Below are 26,249 nucleotides of genomic sequence, written 5' to 3'. Positions count from 1 at the left end.
AAGTGGACAATACACAACTTATGGCAGGTGATGTGGAAAGTGGACAATACACAACTTGTGGCAGGTGACGTGGCAAGTGGACAAATACAATACACAACTTGTGGCAAGTGTACTATGACATACAGCATATGCACTTGCCTTGCGATCGACATCCGTGACTTCTTCAATCAGGCATGCTGACAACTTCATTGATACCATAAATATAAGATGTGTGTGTTTTTTTTTTTTTGCACTGGTACACTGCAAGTATGAAAAGTTGATGTGACAGATATATATAAGTAATTTCTAATTCACTAGAAAAGATTAGAACAGAATAGAAAAAAATATATAATTTAATAGAATAAAATAGAAAGAATATACAACCATCTTCTGAAATTCGAATTTGAATAGAATAAATTAGAATTTTGAATAGTATGAATTCAAATTTTTAAATTAATTAATTTTAAATTTGGATCGAAAAGATTATAATAAAATAGAAAATAGACTAGAAAAACTAATATATATTATATTTTATTCTGTTCTATTGTTTTTCTAGTCTATTCTTTTGTATTCTATTAAAATCTTTTCTATTAAAATCAAAATCATTATATACTAAATTTGAATTTCGGAAGATGGTTTTATATATATATATATATATATATATATATATATATATATATATATATTTCCGACATTTGAATTTAGTATAGAATGAATTCGAATTTGAATAGAAAAGATTAGAATAGAAATAGAGAATAGACTAGAACAATAGAACAGAATAGAATATAGATACTATCTATTTCATTTTTAATTTTTTGCAGATTACCATTTGTTTTAATAAGATCTCCTGCAGACTATTAGCATCTATTTAGTTTTTTCGCCAGATCTCCTGCAGACTATTAACATCTATTTCATTTTTTTGCAGATCTCCTGCAGACTATTAGTATCTATTTTGTTTTCTCACCAGATCTCCTGCAGACTATTAGCATCTATTTCTTTTTTAGCAGATCTCCTGTAGACTATTAACAGCCATTTCACTTCTTTTTTTGCAGATCTCCTGCAGACTGTTAGAATCAATTTCATTTTTCTTTTTTTGCAGATTACTATTTATTTCCATCAGATCTCCTGCAGTATTATTAACATATATTTCATTTTTTGCAGATCTCCTGCAGACTATTAGCATCTATTTCAGTTTTATTTTTATTTTTTTTTGCATTACAACAGCTATTTCCTTTAGATATAGATGCTAATAGTCTGCAGGAGATCTGCAAAAAAAAAAGAAATAGATGTTAATATACTGCAGAGGATCTGATGGAAATAAATAGTAATCTCCAAAAAAAAACTGAAATTGATTCTAACAGTCTGAAGGAGATCTGCAAAAAAAAAAGCAATGAAATGGCTGTTAATAGTCTACAGGAGATCTGCTAAAAAAGAAGAAATAGATGCTAATAGTCTGCAGGAGATCTGGTGAGAAAATGAAATAGATACTAATAGTCTGCAGGAGATCTGCAAAAAAAGAAATAGATGCTAATAGTCTGCAGGAGATCTTATAGAAACGAATAGTAATCTGCAAAAGAAATTAAAAATGAAATAGATAGTATCTGTATTCTATTCTGTTCTATTGTTTTTCTAGTCTATTCTCTATTTCCATTCTAATCTTTTCTATTCAAATTTGAATTCATTCTATACGAAATTCAAATGTCGAAAAAAAAAAAATTATATATATATATATATATATATATATATATATATATATATAAATATATATATATATATAAAACCATCTTCCGAAATTCACATTTAGTATATAATGATTTCGACTTTAATAGAAAAGATTTTAATAGAATATAAAAGAATAGACTAGAAAAACAATAGAACAGAATAGAATAAAATATAATATATTCTATTCTGTTCTATTGTTTTTCTAGTTTATTCTCTATTTCTATTCTAATCTTTTCTATTCAAATTCGAATTCATTCTATACAAAATTCGAATGTCGGAAAGAAATATATATATATATATATATATATATATATATATATATATATATATATATATATTATAAAACTACCATCTTCTGAAATTCAAATTTAGTATATAATGATTTTGATTTTATTAGAAAAGATTTTAATAGAATATTAAAGTATAGACTAGAAAAACAATAGAACAGAACAGAATAAAATATAATATATTCTATTCTGTTCTATCGTTTTTCTAGTCTATTTTCTATTTTATTATAATCTTTTCTATCCAAATTTAAAATTAATTAATTAAAAAAATTGAATTCATACTATTCGAAATTCAAATTTATTCTATTTGAAATTTGAATTTCAGAAGATGGTTGTATATTCTTTCTATTTTATTCTATTAAATTATATTTTTTACTAATCTTTTCTATTTGAATTAGAAATTTTGGAAGATGGTTAGTTACTTACTTATATACATCTGTCACATCAACTTCTCATACTTGCAGTGTACCAGTGCAAAAAAAACACACACATCTTATTTCATTTATATTTATCACATCAATGAAGTTGTCAGCATGCCTGATTGAAGAAGTCACGGATGTCGATCACAAGGCAAGTACATATGCTGTATGTCATTTTCCACTTGCCACAAGTTGTGTATTGTCCACTTGCCACATCACCTGCCACAAGTTGTGTATTAGAGAGATTCTATCGAAAATAGCCACGCTTGTGGGGAAGGACACGATAGATAGGAAGATAGTTATGAGGAAGGTGAATACGTGCTATCGCACTACCAAAAATTTACCAAGAGGTTGCTGCCTCCCTAAATACACAGGCTTTAACCACTTCAGGACCGCCGTATTGCCAATGTACGTCAACACAATGGCACAGGCAGGCATAATCACGTAAATGTACGTGAATGCCTTCTAGCGGGTGGGGGGTCCGATCGGACCCCCTCCCGCTAGATACGGCGGTCCCTTTCGGTGCCGGAGCGATCGGCGATGAGGGGATGGCCGTTGGTTTCCGCCCATCCCCTCTCGATCGCTCCTGGCCAGTGACGAACTTCCTCCCCTGTGAAAATGTAAACACAGGAGGAGGAAGTGATGTCACACTCCTCGTGGCGGTCTTTTTGAACCGGACAGCGAGGAGTGAAGACGCAAGTAAGTGCACCAACAGTCCACTGACACATAGGTACACACAGGCACACATTTCACCCCAGTCACCCCCCGATCACCCCCCCGATCGGCCCCCCGCCCCCCCCCAGTCACAGTGTCACTAATGCAGTGTTCATTTATTTATTGATCACTACATTTAGTGTCAGTTGTGACTGTAAAAAGTGTCAGGGCAGCTAGTGTTAGGCCCCTTTAGGTCCAGGGTAGCCCCCTACCCCCCCCTAATAAAGGTTTAACCCCTTGATTGCCCTCCCAGTTAACCCTTTCACCCTCTTTTACCAGTGTCACTAAGCGATCGTTTTTCTGATCGCTGCAATAGTGTCACTGGTCCCGCTAGGAAGCTAGTTTTTTTTTAGGTTCAACGCCAGGTTTTTATACCGTTAGGTACCCCGATATATAACCTAATAAAGGTTTTAACCCTTTGATTGCCCCTAGAGTTAACCCTTTCACCAGCGATCGCTGCATAAGTGTCACTGGTGACGCTGGTTAGCCAGTTAGTTATTTAGTTATTTAGGTTCCCCGTCAGCTTTTTATAAAGCTTCAGGTACCCCCATATAAATACCCAATAAAGGTTTTAACCCCTGATTGCCCTTAGTTAACCCTTTCACCAGTGATCACCGTATAAGTGTTACGGGTGACGCTGGTTTGGTAGTTCGCTTTTTATAGCATCAGGGCACCCGCCATTTATTACCTAATAAAGGTTTAACCCCCTGATCACCCGGCGGGTGATATAAATTTGGTTTTAGGGTCAGAAAGGGTCTGCGTCGCCCCAGGCAGTGCTAGGTTAGTGCCAGCACCGCTAACACCCACGCGCAAAGCATACACCTCCCTTAGTGGTATAGTATCCGAACAGATCAATATCTGATCTGATCAGATCTATACTAGCGTGCCCAGCAATTTAGGGTTCTAAAAAAACGCATTGTTAGCAGGATCAGCCCAGATACCTGCTAGCACCTGCGTTTTGCCCCTCTGCCCAGCCCAGCCCAGCCCAGCCCAGCCCACCCAAGTGCAGTATCGATCGATCACTGTCACTTACAAAACACAACACACATAACTGCAGCGTTCGCAGAGTCAGGCCTGATCCCTGCGATCGCTAACAGTTTTTTTTGGTAGCGTTTTATACAGTCGCTGACAGGCTAGGTGCTTTTTTACCTGTGAGTCTCACTACTGTACCCCTAAATTTAGAGCCCAAAATGGCAAAGCGAAGGTACACTAGTGAAGAGGCCTACACGTTTCTGAGCATGACAGATAGTGAAGAGGAAGACACTGATCTGTCAGAATCAGGCTCAGAATACGAACCTGTAGAGGACAGCGCCTCCATGTCAGATAGCTCTGACGACGAAGAAGAGGTCCCTGCTATTGTCAGGCGTACCCGACCCCGATTTTCTGATGTTGTTGAGGTGCAGGAACCGGAAGTCCCTCGTATGGAGTATAGAGCCAGTACTAGCGCCGCTCATCCTTTTGGTGAACTGGCAAGCACCAGCGGCCTAGTACACCCTGGGCGTACATCCAGCACTGCAGTATCACGTGGTGACGTGGCGAGTCCCATAAGTGCAGTTCAAGCTGGCGAGGTGGCAAGCACAAGTAGTGTCCCGCTGCCACCAAGAAGAAGAAGACAAAGACAGGCCCGTCGTACCCATAGTGCCCTTCCTGCAGAATTCGCCTATCCCAATTGGGTGCCCACCACTTCTGCAGAACCCGTACTTCCCCCATTCACTGCCCAACCCGGTATTCAGGTGGATACAGATGATTTTACGCCACTCGATTTTTATTCTCTGTATCTCACGGAAGATCTCTATAGATCTATTGTGGACCAAACCAATTTATATGCTGGTCAACGCATCGCCGCTAATCCCCAGTTGCCGTCTCTTGCCAGAGATTGGAAACCAGTTACGGTTTCCGAATTTAAGACGTTTTTGGGCCTTTCCCTCAACATGGGCACACACAAATTTATGCGGATGCGGGCTTATTGGTCCACGCATCCGGCTGACCACATGCCCCTGTTCTCTAACTCCATGCCCAGGGCACGATACGAGCAGATCTTGCGGTTCTTGCACTTCAGTGACAATGAACTTTGTCGTCCACGTGGAGACCCTGAATACGATCGGCTCTACAAAATTCGGCCCCTCATAAACCACTTCAACCAACGTTTTGCAGACTTGTTTATTCCCCAAAAAGTTGTCTGCGTTGATGAGTCCCTGGTTAAGTTTACTGGTCGCTTGTCATTCAAACAGTACATTCCCAACAAGCGTACCAGGTACGGGGTCAAGCTCTATAAGTGCTGTGACAGGGCCACAGGCTATGCATGGAGCTTTATGGTTTATGAGGGTAAAGATAGTTACGTAGAGCCGGAGAACTGCCCTGATTACATAGGAAGCGCTGGCAAGATAGTGTGGAAATTGGTGTCACCCTTATTCGGAAAGGGGTACCACTTGTACGTGGACAACTATTACACCAGCGTGCCACTGTTTAGTCATTTATTTGATAATCAGATTGGAGCATGTGGCACCGTGCGACCTAATCGCCGGGGCTTTCCCCAGCGGCTTGTAGATTCCCGTCTTAGGCTGGGGGAGAGAGCCTGCTATCGGTGTAATAATTTGCTCGCTATGAAGTGGAGGCATAATAAGAATGTTTTCGTTCTTACCTCCCTTCATGCAGACACGACGGTCCAAATTTCTACGGCGACTGGTATTGTGGAGTAACCCCTCTGTGTCCACGAATATAACAAAAATATGGGAGGGGTGGACCTCAATGACCAGATGTTAGCGCCGTATCTAACTTCCCGTAAGACCAGACGCTGGTATAAAAAAGTGTCTGCTTACTTATTTCAATTGGCTTTGCTGAATGCTTTTGTGCTATACAAAGCTTCAGGCGGAACATTAACCTTTCTTTTCTTCCAAAGAGAGGTTGTCACAGAGCTTCTGTTTCCAGACGGTTCTGTACCTCACCATTCCCAAGCAAATGCAGTAAGCCGGCTGTATGAGAGGCATTATTCTTATGTCCTCCCGAGTACCCCTACCCAACGAGCCCCCCAAAAAAGATGTCGTGTCTGTAGCAAGCGTGGATATAGGCGTGACACCCGTTCTTATTGTCCACGCTGTCCTGGCCAGCCTGGTCTTTGTCAGGGTGAGTGTTTTGAACGCTACCATGAACGAGTGAAGTATTAGCGTAGGGTACAGCATTTCACAGGCTAGGCACACTAACACAGGGTCTCCCAAGATGCCATCGCATTTTGAGAGACCCGAACCGTTACAGTTACAGTTTACAGTTCAAAAAAAAGTGTATAAAAAAAAAAAAATAAATAAAACAAAAAAAATATAAAATATAAAAACCAAAAATAGTTGTCGTTTTATTGTTCTCTCTCTCTCTCTCTCTCTCTCTCTCTCTCTCTTCTCTCAAATTTTTTATACTTTACTGTTTACTGTGTTATTGTTAACCATTTTTCATGTTTTCAGGTACGCTATTCAGCTGCAGCGTGGATTTATTTATCTTGACAGCAACAGCGTTTGCTCCCACGATACATAAAGCTGCGACTCCAGTGCTGTAGGAGGTGATTTCACCACCACAGTTAAAAAAGAGCATATATGCCGAAGCATGGGGGCATAAGGGGTGGAGGAGCGATTTTGCTCCTAATGCCGCGTACATACGGTCAAAATTCCGACGGAGGGCTTGCCCGTGGAAAAGTTTGAACGTATGTACGCAGCATAACTTTTTTGCGGGAGGATGCCCCCATGCTTCGGCATATATATATTTTAGGCACAGGTTGTGTTAAAAAATGTTTTATTTTTTACTGTTTTTTTTGGCAATTGCTTTGCAGGTATGGTATGGTAAGGTTTTACTGGGATGTTACTTTGTTTTAACGTTAACCATAATTTGCTTAGCAGGTACGCCATTCAGCTGCAGCGCGGATTTATTTATCTTGACAGCAACAGCGTTTGCTCCCACGATACATAAAGCCGTGACTCCAGTGCTGTAGGCGGTGATTTCACCACCACAGTTAAAAAAGAGCATATATGCCGAAGCATGGGGGCATAAGGGGTGGAGGAGTGATTTTGCTCCTAATGCCGCGTACATACGGTCAAAATTCCGACAGGGGGCTTGCCCATGGAAAAGTTTGAACGTATGTACGCGGCATAACTTTTTTGCGGGAGGATGCCCCCATGCTTCGGCATATATAAATGGTGCATGTATGTCCATCATTAGAAGTGGGTGGATGAAGGGAGGTATCTAATGGTGGGCATACCCACCGATCAATCTCTTTTTTTTCGTTCAGACAACATGACTCTCAGTAAATAGCTTGGGGTGTCTACTTTCCAAAATGGGGTAATTTGGGGGGATTTTGTGCTATTTTGGCATTTTATGGCCTTTGCACCCTTAGAAATCCTGAAGGTGGTGATTGGTTTTCGGGGTGCCGTACGCGACTAGACTCCCAAAAAGTCCCACACATGTGGTATCCCCATACTCAGGAGAAGTAGCCGAATATATTTTGGGGTGCAATTCCACATATAACCATAGCATGTGTGAGCAATATATCATTTAGTGACAACTTTGTGCAAAAAAAAAAAAGTTTGTAATATTCCCGCAACTTGTGGCAAAATATAAAATATTCCATGGACTCAACATGCCTCTCAGTAAATAGCTTGGGGTGTCTACTTTCCAAAATGGGGTCATTTTGGGGGGTTTTGTGCTATTTTGGCTTTTTATGGCCTTCGAAACTGTGATAGGTAGTGAGGGGTAAAATCAAAAATTTGCACCCTTAGAAATCCTGAAGGTGGTGATTGGTTTTCGGGATGCCGTGCGCGACTATACTCCCAAAAAGTCCCACACATGTGGTATCCCCGTACTCGGGAGAAGTAGCGGAATATATTTTGGGGTGCAATTCCACATATAACCATGGCATGTGTGAGCAATATATCATTTAGTGACAACTTTTTGTACATTTTTTTTTTTTTTTTTTTTTAGTCATTATTCAATCCCTTAGGACAAAAAAAATAAATATTCAATGGGCTCAACATACCCATCAGCAGTTTCCTTGGGGTGTCTACTTTCCAAAATGGGGTCATTTGGGGGGGTTTTGTGCCATCTTGGCATTTTATGGCCGTCAAAACTGTGATAGGTAGTGATAGGTAGTGAGGAGTAAAATAAAAAAATTATGCCCTTAGAAATCCTGAAGGCGGTGCTTGGATTTCGGGGTCCCGTACGCGGCTAGGCTCCCAAAAAGTCCCACACATGTGGTATCCCTGTACTCAGGAGAAGCAGCTGAATGTATTTTGGGGTGTCATTTCACATATGCCCATAGCATGTGTGAGCAATATATCATTTAGTGACAACTTTGTGCAAAAAAAAAAAAGTTTGTAATATTCCCGCAACTTGTGGCAAAATATAAAATATTCCATGGACTCAACATGCCTCTCAGTAAATAGCTTGGGGTGTCTACTTTCCAAAATGGGGTCATTTTGGGGGGTTTTGTGCTATTTTGGCTTTTTATGGCCTTCGAAACTGTGATAGGTAGTGAGGGGTAAAATCAAAAATTTGCACCCTTAGAAATCCTGAAGGTGGTGATTGGTTTTCGGGATGCCGTGCGCGACTATACTCCCAAAAAGTCCCACACATGTGGTATCCCCGTACTCGGGAGAAGTAGCGGAATATATTTTGGGGTGCAATTCCACATATAACCATGGCATGTGTGAGCAATATATCATTTAGTGACAACTTTTTGTACATTTTTTTTTTTTTTTTTTTTTTAGTCATTATTCAATCCCTTAGGACAAAAAAAATAAATATTCAATGGGCTCAACATACCCATCAGCAGTTTCCTTGGGGTGTCTACTTTCCAAAATGGGGTCATTTGGGGGGGTTTTGTGCCATCTTGGCATTTTATGGCCGTCAAAACTGTGATAGGTAGTGATAGGTAGTGAGGAGTAAAATAAAAAAATGATGCCCTTAGAAATCCTGAAGGCGGTGCTTGGATTTCGGGGTCCCGTACGCGGCTAGGCTCCCAAAAAGTCCCACACATGTGGTATCCCTGTACTCAGGAGAAGCAGCAGAATGTATTTTGGGGTGTCATTTCACATATGCCCATAGCATGTGTGAGCAATATATCATTTAGTGACAACTTTGTGCAAAAAAAAAAAAGTTTGTAATATTCCCGCAACTTGTGGCAAAATATAAAATATTCCATGGACTCAACATGCCTCTCAGTAAATAGCTTGGGGTGTCTACTTTCCAAAATGGGGTCATTTTGGGGGGTTTTGTGCTATTTTGGCTTTTTATGGCCTTCGAAACTGTGATAGGTAGTGAGGGGTAAAATCAAAAATTTGCACCCTTAGAAATCCTGAAGGTGGTGATTGGTTTTCGGGATGCCGTGCGCGACTATACTCCCAAAAAGTCCCACACATGTGGTATCCCCGTACTCGGGAGAAGTAGCGGAATATATTTTGGGGTGCAATTCCACATATAACCATGGCATGTGTGAGCAATATATCATTTAGTGACAACTTTTTGTACTTTTTTTTTTTTTTTTTGTCATTATTCAATCCCTTAGGACAAAAAAAATAAATATTCAATGGGCTCAACATACCCATCAGCAGTTTCCTTGGGGTGTCTACTTTCCAAAATGGGGTCATTTGGGGGGGTTTTGTGCCATCTTGGCATTTTATGGCCGTCAAAACTGTGATAGGTAGTGATAGGTAGTGAGGAGTAAAATAAAAAAATGATGCCCTTAGAAATCCTGAAGGCGGTGCTTGGATTTCGGGGTCCCGTACGCGGCTAGGCTCCCAAAAAGTCCCACACATGTGGTATCCCTGTACTCAGGAGAAGCAGCAGAATGTATTTTGGGGTGTCATTTCACATATGCCCATAGCATGTGTGAGCAATATATCATTTAGTGACAACTTTGTGCAAAAAAAAAAAAGTTTGTAATATTCCCGCAACTTGTGGCAAAATATAAAATATTCCATGGACTCAACATGCCTCTCAGTAAATAGCTTGGGGTGTCTACTTTCCAAAATGGGGTCATTTTGGGGGGTTTTGTGCTATTTTGGCTTTTTATGGCCTTCGAAACTGTGATAGGTAGTGAGGGGTAAAATCTAAAATTTGCACCCTTAGAAATCCTGAAGGTGGTGATTGGTTTTCGGGATGCCGTGCGCGACTATACTCCCAAAAAGTCCCACACATGTGTTATCACTGTACTCGGGAGAAGTAGCGGAATATATTTTGGGGTGCAATTCCACATATAACCATGGCATGTGTGAGCAATATATCATTTAGTGACAACTTTTTGTACTTTTTTTTTTTTTTTTTTTGTCATTATTCAATCCCTTAGGACAAAAAAAATAAATATTCAATGGGCTCAACATACCCATCAGCAGTTTCCTTGGGGTGTCTACTTTCCAAAATGGGGTCATTTGGGGGGGGGTTTGTACTGCCCTGCCATTTTAGCACCTCAAGAAATGAGATAGGCAGTCATAAATTAAAAGCTGTGTAAATTCCAGAAAATGTACTCTAGTTTGTAGACGCTATAACTTTTGCGCAAACCAAAAAATATACGCTTATTGACATTTTTTTTACTAAAGACATGTGGCTGAATAAATTTTGCCCTCAATGTATGACTAAAATTTAGTTTATTCGATTTTTCTTATAACAAAAAGAAGAAAATATCATTTTTTTTCAAAATTTTCGCTCTTTTTCCATTATATCGCAAAAAATAAAAATCGCAGAGGCAATCAAATACCATCAAAAGAAAGCTCTATTTGTGGGAAGAAAAGGACGCAAATTTCGTTTGGGTGCAATATTGCATGACCGCGCAATTACCAGTTAAAGCAGCGCAGTGCGAAATTGCAAAAACACCTCTGGTCCTTAAGGTATTTATTGGTCCGAGGCTGAAGTGATTAATCAAAGGACCGTGCTTTGAGGTAAATGACTAATATGGGCTATTGGCGCTACCTCCAATAAATATGTTCAAACTATTAAAATAACTGTTAGTGAACCTCACCGTTTACCAGGCCTGAAATATATCTATATTAGTGATGTATCCCTTTCCCTACTGTCTATATACATAGATTGATGGCTTCACTGATATACATCCATCCACATAGATAGTAGCCTCTGTTAATGGGTGATATATTCTATCGGGGACTTTGAGTCAAAAGTTAGATATAAGAGGGAAAAATAATAAAAAATGTATAATAATTAGACCAAATATATGAATAGAACCCATTGTGAAGTGTTTTAGTTCCACTAATTATGTTTGGTTCCACTCAATTGTGCAAATTTCCCCTCACAAGTGTAAACTAGCTGATTTCCAAAAAAGATATCATATAGTTATTCTATACACTTCAGTGACAATATCTATGTGAACATAACACAACACCTATCAGCTAGTGTGGATTAAACTTAATCAATCCCTTAATCATCAATCTACAAATAAGTGATTTCTATATGAACCTCAACAAAGGAATATATATCAAGGAGGAAAGCTTATTCCCCCTATATTTCTAAAAACAGCGTGAGGTGAATATTCTATATGTATTAATTATATGTGTACCATATACAAATAGTGCAAAGTTATATCAAAAATTGTGAAAACCTGTGAAAAATTTCCCCATCCACATGGGAAGTGTACCAGCATAAAGACCCCAAAAAATGTATAATAAAACTAGAAAAATGTATAATAAAACTAAAAAAAGGAAAAATTGGAAAAAATGAAACGGAAAAAGTGAAAAACCTAAAACAATTTTTTTAAATAACAAAATAGTCCACAGTAGTTCTTCTGTCAAATGTCCACAAATATGCAAATTTTCTGCTCAGGATAATCAAAGAGGGTGACTTTCGTGATCATGCATACTTATGGTGACTTCCGTGCTCATTCCCCCTCTTGGGTCCCCACTCACCAGATCCATGCACCCCCTAGGGGGTTGTAAGCATATAGGTTCTGCTCCACTTTGCACTTTGCTATTGAGAATTCCACCACTCGGCTATGTCTTCCGTCGCAGGTTTTTGTTCGTTGTACAGGAAACCAATCTTATGCCCAGTAGTAGTTCCTAAGGTACTGCACATATGGAGAGAGGTAGATTGTCTATCTTCATAACACCTGGAATGATTGAGGGACTACTGCAGTCAAACCTGCACATGAAGGCATCAGTTTCAGGTAAGTGCCCTGACCCGCTCCTCCTCCACTTTCTCTCCCAACGTCTCCTTGGAAACCACCACTCCGCCACAGGACCGCAGCCGAGCCCAGACCACCCAGACGGTGGCAAATTTGGAGATGTTGTAGTGCTCGTTCTACTGTGTTTGCATACCAAATTTGGGGTTTCTAGAAGTTCTATAAGTGGCCCCAAGATACGTGGTCCCAAATTCGGGTCGCAAAATGTCATTTTTCGAATTTGATTCGAATTTTGTTTGAATTCGTTAGCATTGTAATTCGGTCATTCAGATGCATCCGAATGTCCGAATAATGAAAATTCGTCCGAATTTCGATTCGGAACGAAAAAAAATGCACATGTCTAATATCCCCCTCAGATCTACAGTGGCGTTACTTCCAAGTGCACTATCAGTGCACTTTCAGTGCACTTTCAAGTGCACTTGCAGTGCAAAGTGGATTTGCCTTTAGTAAATAACTCCCATTGCGTCATAAACTTTAACCAACTTTATCAAATTCCCAATTTGTTTGCTGAATTTCCTAAAAGTAAATTTTGATTTTTGTATCTTGATATTTGCCTGTAAGTATTCATTGAACATGTAACACCATAATTTATCATCTTTAACAAACATTGACAGATTTTTGAATTCTAATTTACTCTCACTAGACAATGCATCAATAAAATTCATACTTACCAATTTAGAAACAGACTTCCTTCATGTAACACGCGTTTCTTCTCTTGGCGGGAAACTACGTCATCAAGAAACAGAGTTTTCTTGCATGAGCGCAAACGTCTCACCAATTCTGATGATTCTATGATGCCAAGTTCATTCAATGATGCCAAACGTTCATTTGCTGTTTATATTTCTCCTGAAAGCTTGTCTGAATAGTCAATGTTTGTGCTTGTATTCCCTCTCGACAAGCGTAAGGAGAAATAATAAAAAAATGTTCGATATTCAAACAAAATGAAGCTGGCAAAGGCTCACCACAGTAAGATTTTTGTTTTTACAGTAATAATAATGATAATTCAATCATTTATACTGATGAGGAAAGTTCCAAGAAAGTCCGTTCAGTTCTCGTGTAAAAACTCAAAAATTGATTTAATAATAAAAATAGCAAAATATTACAAGAACAATATCAAAGTATAGAATGTCATTAATAATGTATTACATTCTTAAGATGAAAATTGAATCAGATGTGTGTGTGTATGTAGAAGTGAAGCTGTATTCAATGTCTCATGGAGAGTGTCTGCATCTGTCCTTGTGATGCGAGTGTGTCCCAAAACTCTCTGTTACTAGCTATTTATTCCTAAATTCAGTCCCCACCTTCTCCTATAAAGACTGTCTTAAAGGTTCTTCTGAGCTATATTGTCCTACAGAAACCGTGGGCTTTCCTGAACATTCCTGAAGTGTGGGCAAAGAGGAGAGCTATATTTAAAACCATTTTACTTATACAATATAAGTTTCCTTTAACTTCTAAATCAAATGCTACATATATTAGTATGTATATTATATTAATGTAAAATGCAATGTTCTTATTAATATCCTAATCAAGAAATATTGTAATATAAAGGACTTATCTCTTAACTAACACATTCAACTTTTACATCTTAAAGTATGTGAATCATTCCTTCTCATCTGTGATGGGGGAGGTGAGAACTCAGCTCACTCTTAATTATTAAAAAATGTTGACTCTATATAGAACTGCTTATGAAGTTAGAACAGCATATACTTTCACAAGTATAAAGATCTTATATAATTTCCACTTTTTCCATACATAGAAGAGATATAAATATATATATATTCATTTAAACTCAATTATTCTGTAAGATCTAATCCATTCATAAATATTACTATTCTAACACAGTGCTAAACCTTTCATCCAGTTTCAAAATTTTGCATTTGTAAATTTCAAAAGCCAATATAAAGTAATAGTAGTGGTAAAAAAAATCCGATGTCAAAAAGTTGGGAGGTATACCATAAGCTTAGAAGATGGGCATAAACTATACAAGTTTCAGATGGAGCTAGAGAGAAATTTTCTCGGCCAGATGCACCCATTGTTTGGGTAGTCCGCTGCCAGCGGTGGATGTCAGAATACAATATGAGCAGTGGGAGATTCATCCACCTGCTCTGTACAGCACCTTCATAACTAAAAATAGACCACAAATAAAAGGGCATTGAAGTCCTTATTTTCACACCCCTCATAATGCAACATAATGCAGAGTGTTAATAAATAAGCTAAAACAAATATATGTGAAATATGTGCACGCTATTACTGTTAGATTTAAAATTCCATTAAACACTTACATGACAGCAAGTGGCAAAGCAGGAGAGTCTCTTCACCTTAAAACCCACAACTGTGGATTGTATACCCACCAGAAGCACCTTGAATTAAAAAAAATAATATCATTAAAATGTCCTTATACCCACATCATTATAAGCTGTCAGTACATGCTGTATAACATGCTGTTTATACTCCCGGTTGATCCTGCTGTTCACTGTCCCTCCCTTCTTGTCTGTGTCCTGACACAATCAATAATCTATGTTCAATTAGCGCAACACAAATTAAACCAGCAATAATAAATAAAATAATAAAAATAATTTAGAAAATATTAGACATGTGCAGAGTAAAATATTTCGTTTCGGAATTTCGTTTTCGTCCAAAAACTTAATTTATTTAGTTACTCCCGAAATTCGTTTTTATTTATTTCGTTTTTCGTTCAAAAATTGCATTCGTCCGAAAATCCACATGAATTACGGTCGAATCTGTCTTTAAGGCTTATGGTGTCTGTCGAATGTATAAAGAAGATTCGACGGAGCTAGTATATAGCATACTTTAGAACCCCTGTTAAAGTCTATGGGACTCCAACATTCAAAATCTAAAGTGCTAATTTTAAAGACTAATTTGCAAGTTACTGTCCTAAAAAGTGTTTGGGGACCCGGGTCCTGCCCCAGGGGACATGTATCAATGCAAAAAAAAGTTTTAAAAACGGCAGTTTTTTCGGGAGCAGTGATTTTAATAATGATTAAAGTGAAACAATAAAAGTGTAATATTCCTTTAAATTTCGTAGGGGGGGGGGGGGTTGTCTATAGTATGCCTGTGAAGGGGCTCATGTTTCTGGTGCTTAGAACTGTCCCTGCACAAAGTGTCATTTATGCAGGAAAAAAAGTCCTTTAAAATCACTCGCAGCTATTATGAATTATCGGCTCCCGTAATACAGAGAACACTCATTGAAAGTCAAAATATAAAAAAAGAAAAAGTGTGGGGGTCCCCCAAATTCAATTACCAGGCCCTTCAGGTCTGGTATGGATATTAAGGGGAACCCTGCCTCAAATTTAAGAAAAAATTTGACGTGGGGTTCCCCCTAAATATCCATAACCAGACCCTTCAGGTCTGGTATGAATATTAAGGGGAACCCCGCGTCAAATGAAAAAAAAAATTGACGTGGGGGTCCCCCTAAAAATCCATACCAGACCCTTTATCCGAGCACGCAACCTGGCAACGGATGTAACGGAAACCTGCCTGTGTTACATCAGAGGGGTGCGGGGTCACTCATACGTCACAGGGAACCCCGGGTTTCCCCTTGCGTCAGAGGGGGACGGGGTCAGGTGACGGGTGGCCCCGCCCTCCATATATAAGAAACGTCAGGCCGCCGGAATCCTTGCAGTGTCTCCTCTGCGAAGACAGAAGAAGAATGGATTCGCTGCGCTGGATGAGATGAGCCATCGCTGGAGAGATGACCGTCCGTCGCTGGATAGCAAGAGTGGATTACCACCGCTGGAATCTTTTTTTAATTTTTTTTATTTTTAATAAAGATATTTTTCAAAAGTGTGTTTGTCTTATTTAACTATTTTTTACACTTTCTTTGTGAAATGGTAGGGGTACTTTTGTACCCCCTTACCATTTCAAACAGGGGGGGCGGGATCTGGGGGTCCCCTTGTTAAAGGGGGCTTCCAGATTCTGATAAGCCCCCCGCCTGCAGACCTCCACAACCACCGGCCACGGTTGTGGGGATGAGGCCCTTGTCCTCATCAACATGGGGACAAGGTGCTTTGAGGGGTCACAGACCCCCAAAGCATCCTCCCAATGTTGAGGGCATGTGGCCTGGTACGGTTCAGGAGGGAGGAGGGGCCGCTCTCTCGTCCCCCCCCCTCTTTTCCTGCGGCCTGCCAGGTTGCACGCTCGGATAAAGGGTCTGGTATGGATTTTTAGGGGGACCCCCACGTCAATTTTTTTTTTTATTTGAGGCAGGGTTCCCCTTAAAATCCATACCAGACCTGAAGGGCCTGGTAATTGAATTGGGGGGACCCCCACGCTTTTTTTTTATTTATTTATTTATTTTTTTATCAATGACTTTCAATGAGTGTTCTCTGTATTACGGGAGCCGACAATTCATAATAGCTGCGAGTGATTTTAAAGGACTTTTTTTCCTGCATAAATGACACTTTGTGCAGGGACAGTTCTAAGCACCAGAAACATGAGCCCCTTCACAGGGATACTATAGACAACCCCCCCCCCCCCTACGAAATTTAAAGGAATATTACACTTTTATTGTTTCACTTTAATCATTATTAAAATCACTGCTCCCGAAAAAACAGCCGTTTTTAAAACTTTTTTTTGCATTGATCCATGTCCCCTGGGGCAGGACCCGGGTCCCCAAACACTTTTTAGGACAGTAACTTGCAGAATCTTTTCTCTCTGTCAAATCTTTTTTCTCTGTCGAATATTTTCTCTATATAATCTTGGACTAATAGAGGTAAGGTTAGGCACATTCGACCACAGGTTCTATAGACAGATTGTTATTGTCAGAGTCATGTCGAATCTCCTATTTTATATCGAACTGTTGTAACAATGAAAACGAAAATAAAGCATTAATTTATGTCGGATCTTTCGTTTTTCGGATTTTGTGCTTTCGTTATCGTTTGTCAAAAATTCGGACGAAAATGCATTCGGACGAAAACGAATGCACATGTCTAGAAAATATCCAGTTGTTGCTAACACCACAAAGTGTTTTTAAAACTCCTCAAATATCAAGGTAATACATACTCGGAGCAACAGATAACTATATAATTCACCTTGTGGCCACCTATTTACTAATCTCAATTTTTTTTAAAGCACTTTTAATAAATACCAGATGATATGCCCAGTATTAGATCTTTTTTCCCCTTGCAAGGATATCCCTTTAGTTCTGTTCACATAAATGGAAAACTGGCTGTCATCATGGAAAAGTACCTCCAAGCAAAGACCCACCATTCTTTGCTTGGAGGTACTTTTCCATGATGACAGCCAGTTTTCCATTTATGTGAACAGAACTAAAGGAATATCCTTGCAGTGGAAAATAGATCTGATACTGTGCATATCATTGTGGTCATGGAGGTTTGTTTAGCATCTTACTCCATAAACTGAACTGATATTTTAGTGCCTGTTTTTTGAATATCGGATGGTAATAGCCAAATTGCTAATTCCTGTGCCTTGGACCTCTCTTTTGGCTTTATTTATTGGGTGGGGCCCCCCTGGGCTGACCTGCCTGCCCACACAATACTGGACAGTTGCCTGATTCACATATAAGTGCCTTGGTGGAAATCTGTTTATGTCCTCGCTGGGTATCCCAAAACCAATATATACTGAATCATCTCTACTTACTCATCTGTCCTCCAAAAAAAAAAAAAAAAAAAACCTGAAGAGTTGACAAGGCAAAATGCATTGGGTTGTGTCTGTCTCTTTGGTTCTATTTTCCATTGATTGATGATATTTTAATATATCCAAGCTATATCTGACTAGTTATCAGAGGGCATATTACCCATTGGCGAAAAGGGGGATTGTATGGGGTTCAGTAGTATGATGCTGGTACATTATGTTTTAATGTAGTGTCTGGTTCTCTATGAGACACATTTTAAAGGATTGTAATAAAATAATGTTTTATCTCTATATGGTGTATGACTATTTATTCTAAAATGAGGTTTTTCAGCACTCTCAAAGTCCCAATTTTTCTCTCTTTTTTGTTTACAGTTTAAAATAGTTCAAAAAATGACATGTATACAACCTAGCTTTCTCTTTATATATCTTCAAATCCCAAAAAATTATACTTCACAGTTAATAGTCCATGTCAACTTAATAATTTTACCATTCCTGTTTATCTTCTCCATAAATACCTCTAAGGCCGCGTACACACGGGCGGACTGTTCGCCCAACTTTGTCCGCTGAACAGTGTTTCAGCGGACAGTCCGCTCGTGTGTGGGCTTCAGCGGACAGTTTCAGCGGACTGTTTGACGAACAAAGTCTTACGGAATTTCCGTAAAACTGTCCGCTGAAACTTGGTTTCAGCGGACAGTCCGCCGTGTGTGGGCCAGTCCGCTGTACTTTCGAAATGAGCGGACTGTTCCCGCCCGGAGAAAAGCCCGCTCATTTCGAGCGCGTCTCCAGGTAGGCGGGGCCCGCGAAGGAGACGTTGCGGGCTCCGCCGCCAAGTATGGACTTAAAGGGGAACTCCAACGCCGAAAAAAATCGGCGCGGGGGTTCCCCCAAAGTCCACAACAGACCCTTGTCGGAGCACGCTACCCGGCCGGCCAGGAAAGGGGGGCGAGTGAGCGCGCCCCCCCCTCCTGAGCCGTACCAGGCCGCGTGCCCTCAACATGGGGGGTGCCTTGGGGAAGGGGGGGGCCGCGCGGCCCCCCCACCCCAAAGCACCTTGTCCCCATGTTGATGATGGGCTCTGGCATTCCCGCCGGAGAGAGTGACGTGTCAACATCTCCTGGAGAAGAAGAAGAAGAAGAACGGAAGGCGACAGCGGCGACAGAAGACCGGGCCACCGCCTGCAAAAGAGCTATAAGAAGGCGCGGTGGCCCGGCAGAAGAACCGAAGAGGGGGACAAGACCCCCGAAGTCGGGAGAAGAGGCCGGCGGCGGGGAGGAAGAAAGCCGGACTCCTCCGCTAGCAAAAGAGCTACAAGAAGATAGCGGAGGAGTCCGGCGAGAAGACCCCCGAAGACGGAAGACCCCCGGAGCTGTGCAATAAAATATTTTATCTCGTGTGTTGTGTTTTTTTTTGGGTACTTTTATTTTACAGGTGAATGGGTAGGGGTACATTGTACCCCATACTCATTCACATAGGGTGGGGGGCCGGTATCCAGGGGCCCCCTTATTAAAGGGGGCTCCCGGATTCCGATAAGCCCCCCGCCCGCAGACCCCGACAACCAACGGCCAGGGTTGTCGGGAAGAGGCCCTTGTCCTCATCAACATGGGGACAAGGTGCTTTGGGGTGGGGGGGCCGCGCAGCCCCCCCTTCCCCAAGGCACCCCCCATGTTGAGGGCACGCGGCCTGGTACGACTCAGGAGGGGGGCGCGCTCGCTCGCCCCCCTTTCCTGGCCGGCCGGGTAGCGTGCTCGGACAAGGGTCTGTTGTGGACTTTGGGGGAACCCCCACGCCGATTTTTTTCGGCGTTGGAGTTCCCCTTTAAGTCCATTCCAGGCGGCGGAGCCCGCGACGTCTCCGTCGCGGGCCCCGCCTACCTTGACACGCGCTCGAAATGAGCGGACTGTCCTCGTGTGTGGGCGAGTCCGTTCATTTCAAAAGTTGCGCGGACTTAGTACGACGAACTTAGTCCGCTCAAAAAGTGCCGTGTGTGGGCAAGTTCGTTCATTCAAAAGTTTGAGCGGACTGTTTGACGAACTTAGTTTCAGCAGACAGTCCGCCCGTGTGTACGCGGCCTAAAGAAGCCATGTCCCCTGTCCAAATAAGCACAAGGTCATCAATGAATCTTTTATAACAAATTAGTTCCTTGGGGCGTTCTGTCATTACCTCCTCCTACTAATGTGCCATAAAATGGTTTGCCACACTGGGCAAATCTAGCCCCCATGGCAACTCCTTTTACCTGTAAAAAATATTGATTCTTACACCAAAAGTGATTATGACTCAGAAAACATTTGAGACATTTCAGCAGATTTCTTTGTGTGTCAGATAGGTCTGAGCATCCCAAAGCCCATTCAACAGACCGTAGGGCTTCATTATGCCAAATTATAGTGTATAACAAACGGACATCTGCTGTAGCTAGAATACACGAGTCCAGTCCTTCTAGTGACTCAAGTAGCTGGATCACATTTGGTGTCTTTGATATATGCTTCAATTCTAACCACCAATGGCTGCAAGAAATAGTCAATATATTGTCCTAACCTCGAACAGACTGATTCAATCTCATTACTAATGGGTCTCCCTGGGGGCTTATTTAAACTTTAATGAATCTTAAGTAAAAAATAAATTATTGGGGTTCTACATGCTACAGGATTTAAAATTGAATTTTTTTCCTTTCTTAACCACTTCAGCCCTGGAATAATTTACCCCCCTTCCTGACCAGAGCACTTTTTGCAATTTGGCACTGCGTCACTTTAACTGACAATTGTGCAGTTGTGGCTCCCAAACAAAATTGACGTCCTTTTTTCCCACAAATAGAGCTTTCTTTTGGTGGTATTTGATCACCCCTGCGTTTTTATTTTTTGCGCTATAAACAAAAAAAAACAACAATTTTGAAAAAAACGCATGATTTTTTACTTTTTGCTATAATAAATATCCCCCAAAAATATATAAAAAAAACATTTTTTTCCCTCAGTTTAGGCCGATACGTATTCTTCTACATATTTTTGGTAAAAAAAAAAATCACAATAAGCGATTATTGATTGGTTTGCGCAAAAGTTATAGCATTTACAAAATAGGGATAGTTTTATGCCATTTTTATTAATATATATAATTTTAAATGGCGGCGATCAGCGATTTTTATCATGACTGTGACATTATGGCGGACACATCAGACATTTTTGACACATTTTTGAGACCATTGTCATTTATACAGCAATCAGTGCTATACAAATGCACTGATTCCTGTGTAAATGACGCTGGCAGTGAAGGGGTTAACCACTAGGTGGCAGTGTAGGGGTTAAGTGTGTCCTAGGGGCATGTTGCTAACTGTGGGGGGCGTGGCTGTGTTTTACAGATCACTGATCTCTGCTTCAACCACAGGGAGCAGAGATCAGTGTCACTTGTTGCTAGGCAGAACAGGGAGATGCTGTTTACATTGGCATCTCCCCGTTCTTACTCTCCGTTAGGCGATCGCGGGTATCCCCGCAGACTCACAGAGCTTCCCGCGAGCGTGCCCCCCGCCTCTTAAAGGGCAATGTACAGGAACGTGATTTCGCCTGTATGTGCCCTTCTGCCGATGTATATCGGCATGAGGTGGTCGAGAAGTGGTTAATCAATTTATCTAACTTGGACTTATATTCAGTTATGGGGTTTCTATTCAGCACCTGGTAAGTATCTTTAGTTGCCTATTCATTTCCTCCTCATAAAAAAGTTTACTCATGACAAACCCCCTTCCCCCCTTCTTATCAGCGTGGCGTATGACAACATCTTAATTTTCTTCTATATCCTCTCTGCCTTTCTTAACTAATGGGGAACACTTACTTTCCTAATTTCCATTTTCTCTAAATCCTCTACAACCATATTACGGAATACTTCTAGATATTTATTGTCAGTATTCTGGGGATTAAAAACTGATTTATTTATCTGGGTGAAATGGTTACCTATGTCTATTGTGGGAGGTCTGGTGTGAACACATTTTTATATGTAAATATACTTATCAAATGTACTCAAATTTTTTATAGGTGCATACTTAAGGCTTTTATCAAGGACTCTTAACGCCTGCTTGTTCAAATCCATCCCACTTATGTTATATATGCCTGTCCCAAATGGTATTTTAATTTTTTGGGTCCATCTCCCTGCTCTCTTCCCTTTCTTTCTCTTCTTTTTCCCCAAAATGTTTTTCCAGCTGGTGTCTGGTTTACTTGGTGGTCCATTGGTAACAATAATAAAAACACTGTTCTGATGCTCAACAGACTGATTATATAATGGAGCAAATTCATTCCCAGTGTAGCAAAGTCCCGGGGCCCCAGAGGCCTAATGGTGACCTCAAGGGTTAGGGAGAGCTGACATCCTTCCTTGTAGAGTGGGTTACAAGGCATGGTGGGTGTGATCAAATGATGGGCGCAAATCACTTTTTGAATGCAAACAAGAGATTTATTGTCTCTTAACAGAACAGGGAGAGCGGGTTAGGGCTAGAATACTCTTGAATAGATTCAATGATAATTAGCAGACTCTGAGACTTGTAGACAGCTATACAGTGGAAGGCCTCCAGCCAGATGACACTTCTGTGTAGGTAAGACTGCTGTCTCCTATGCCAACAAATCTTGCAACAGTCACCTAAGGTAGTAGTACATAACTCTTGGTAACATAGAACAGTCCCTTACTTATCTCACAGTATTCCACTGTAGATCTTCACTCACTGAGCTCCCAGTCTCTCACTAGACTTCCAGATCTCAGTTGTCACTGGATCCCCTGAGCTCTTCCACAGCTACCCCACTGTATACTCAAGTGTCACCCCCGCTATCCTGCTGGGTCCCTGGCTTGCCACTTGCTGATGCTTTCCCACTTCTTCACTGTCCCGGCTGGTGAGCAGACTGCTCACGTACTTGCTTCAGCTTACTCACAGTAGTCACCAATAATAAGGTGGATGGTCCCTTAGTGGCGACAGCTTCCCCTGTACCTCCGACCACAACCGGTTCAATGTCCGGTTGAACCTTTGCAACTCAGTTGGACTCCAATCCTGTAGTCCCAACCCTACGCTGCTTCTCCTGCTCCTGGATAGGCCTCAGGCAGCCTAACAGCCAGGTGTCCCCAGGTTGGCCTCAGGATTCCGGCCTAGCAACCCGGGGCAACATAAAACACATCCACCCAGACAGCCATCTAGGTGGCACAGAACACCGATCACCTGACTCCGTCCGATAAATAGGCTCTCCCAGCAGGCCAAGGGACTAAAAGAAATGTCTGCCAATTGGCTGAGACATCCCATCCATTCATTATTTGACCTTGCTAAGCCCCTGTCAATCTAATGTCACCAGCCACAGTGCCACCTAGTGACAGAAGATAAAAGGTGCAGCAATTCCAGAACTTAGGGATGAATCGGTGGATCTTCTATCAATCAGGCAGGCAATTACTACCTGGCAAACTAAATTTGTTAGCAACCCTGCCTAAACACCAGGGTGCTACACCAGTATATCATATCTATTCCTATACCTATTCCCACCTTGGATATATGATTGGTGATCATTTCTATATGGCTGATCATAACTGCTCTTATACTGTCCCATTTGATCCCACTATTGACTCCCCTGATATTGGGGTTTGTGGAGATACCCACGATTGTAACTGCCCCATCCACTCTTTGGTCCTTGTCCCCTAAAATTCCCTCTATGGGGATATGCCCTAATGCCCTGTTCATCCATGTCAAAAACATTAAGAAAGAGGTTATTACCCACAGTGTATGCAAACTATTTAAATTGGTCTATAACAAACAACCTAGCTCTCTTAAATTTTGGGGAATTAAAAAAAATAGAGAAGCATTGGAGGGGGGCAATTACATCAGCCAATTAAGCAGGAGAGAATCTTTATGGATTTTTGAGGCTAAAGTGCTCTCACCCAGAAGTCTTAATGTGTAGTTCTATCTCAACTGTTTCATTAGTGACCTTTAAGAGTGGGTAGCCACTTTTTTAGCCTATTGTAATTATTTTTTTAAATTGTGGCCTTTGTACTCTTTCATTTTTATTTTTTTATATATTTTATCATTGCTGACAATTGTTTGGGGTTTTAATTAATAAACAAATTGTTTACAGACATGGTTTTTAATAAATTATTAGTTTAAGATGATTGAGATATTTATTAGAATTGCTTTAGATAAAATTGAGATTAGTAAATAGGTGTAACTTGTAAAGGCGGCCATGAGGTGATTTATTTTGTTATCAGTTGCTCGAGTATGTATTAACTTGATATGTGGGGAGTTTTATTTATTGTATTTTATTTATTAATTTTTCCTCTTGGTACACTAGAGTGTGGTGTCTCCCAAAGTTTATTTACTATTGTGCTCAGGGTGACACCGGGGAGCGGTTCCAGCCCATGCACCTTCGGGAGTAGTAGAGTAGGGTGGACTTCGCATATTTCTGGGAGTATTAGTGTTAGGTGGGCTGCTAGGAAACCAGCTGATTTGCATATATAAAGAGCAGAGATGAGCAGGGGCTTCACCCCTACTGAGGAAGTCCACACCCAAGGATGTAACCCGTATGGGCGGGCGGGCCTGCTTATCTGACGTCATTCCCGCAGCCATCTTGTTGTGTGAGGATTTAAATGTTTAACAGGTAGCACTGCTAAAGTGCCTTGTTTGTGGTTGTATTCATTTATCTGTTGAGATGAAATTTTGTTAAATGGAGAACACTAGATTCTGTGCTTTGTTCCTGTTTTATACATCACAAATCCCTGAGTACACCTGAGGTTCTGGGAGATGGCAGAAGGAAACAGGAGATACGGAGGGATAGCATGCTACATAGATCTTGTATTATCCCCTGAGGGCAACAGCTGATTGTGACCAGCTGGTGAAACGGGTCAGTGGCTGTGACCAGCTGGTGAAATGGGTCAGTAGTCAGGTGAGTGGCTAGAGCACATAGGTGGAGGAAAGCACAAGCACTTTGTGGATTTATTTTTCCTACACTGTGGTGGAATAGTACCTTGAGATAAATATTCTAAGATCAAAGCACTATTTTTATTGAGACTTATTAATTTATGGACACATCGCACTGTATTATTAATTTATTATTCATAACATGTCTGATTACAGTATAATGGCATATCACTAATGGGGTTATGTTACATTGTGTAGACCAGCTGTTGCCATATCTACTAAGCATGCTTGTTTCAGTTCCCTTCTAAGGAGATCATTTCCTATTTTTTCTTATCTATGCAGCCCAGGTGACTATAGAGCAGGGGTGCTCAACCTGTGGCTCTCCAGCTGTTGCAAAACTACAAGTCCCATCATGCCTCTGCCTCTGGGTGTCATGCTTGTGGCTGTCGGAGTCTTGCTATGCCTCATGGGGTTTGTAGTTCCGCAACAGCTGGAGAGCCACAGGTTGAGCACCCCTGCTATAGAGAATTTTCTGTTGTCCAAGGCTACTAAACTTGTTCATGAAAGCTCCAAGTGCCATCATCCAAAGTGAAAATCCACTTTCCTAAAAAAAAAAAAAAAAAAAAAATCCCTTGTAGATTATTTATATACATCATAACCATTTTAGCAAACTTCTTGGCAGATTTGTATTTGGTTGTATTCTCTGTATACATGACAGAACATTGCACTATCCTATCTGCTATAATAACACAACTCATCCATGAATTGTACAAAGTGAAAACCTTGGCGATTATAATTTCAAATAATATATACTTGTATATTTGTTAGAACAGTTGAGTTTTCCTTTAAATTCTGCTTTCTAGACCAGTTTTAGACCACTTACCATCAATCCACCAGCCCAAACTCCTGGCATCCTCCTAACATGGCTGCTGATCTGATCTTTATTCAAATAGGACCCATCAAGGTTGGGGAAGAGGAGTAAAAGGTTCAGCGTTATGGATAGTAAGGCCAGGATAGTTAGGCAGAAGCCGTTAAATTGGGAGCACTTCCCCACACACATGTTCAGAATGACAAGTCTGAAATATAAATATGATAAAAGGATTGCTATACCTAATATGAAGATGACACATTATGTGAAAAAGTTACTAATAACAATAACAGCTATTTATTAAAAGTGGGTGTAAAGCCTAAATGAAAGACATTTTGTTTACCTAAAGTGGTTGTAAACCCACTTTGAAAAAAAAACTAACACCTTCAAGACAAAGGCATAATGAGCTAGTATGCATAGCATACTAGCTCATTATGTATTACTTACCTGAGATCAAAGCCCCTGAGCATCTTCGTTCAGCACTCTGGCTGGTGACATTTCTCCCCGGAGTTACTCTCGGGTATCTCGGTTCCGGTGCTGTGATTGGCTGGAGCCATGATGACATCACTACCACGCATGTGCGCGGGGGCCGCCGGTGATGGCACAGCCTAACTGAAGCAACGGCAGTGAT

The 26,249-nt window shown here is 40.8% G+C and overlaps 1 protein-coding gene across 1 annotated transcript in view; it reads right to left on the bottom strand.

Moving 5' to 3' along the window:
* TM4SF19 (transmembrane 4 L six family member 19) overlaps positions 1-25,810 on the bottom strand; it is a 49,734-nt gene extending 23,924 nt beyond the window's left edge. Inside the window, exons 1-2 of the mRNA XM_077488589.1 lie at positions 25,634-25,810; positions 14,564-14,641 (exon numbers count right to left, since the gene is read on the bottom strand). Of these exons, the coding sequence (XP_077344715.1) occupies positions 14,564-14,641; positions 25,634-25,810 (255 nt within the window). The remainder of the gene's footprint in view (positions 1-14,563; positions 14,642-25,633) is intronic.
* Between the last annotated feature and the right edge of the window lie 439 nt (positions 25,811-26,249).

This window comes from Lithobates pipiens, unplaced genomic scaffold (genome assembly GCF_037356315.1).
Source record: "Lithobates pipiens isolate NorthernLeopardFrog02 unplaced genomic scaffold, aLitPip1_a1.2 Scaffold_18, whole genome shotgun sequence".
NCBI classification, from domain to species: domain Eukaryota; kingdom Metazoa; phylum Chordata; class Amphibia; order Anura; family Ranidae; genus Lithobates; species Lithobates pipiens.
The sequence above is the reverse complement of the archived record's forward strand: the minus strand, read 5'-3'. Positions and strand labels throughout refer to the sequence as shown.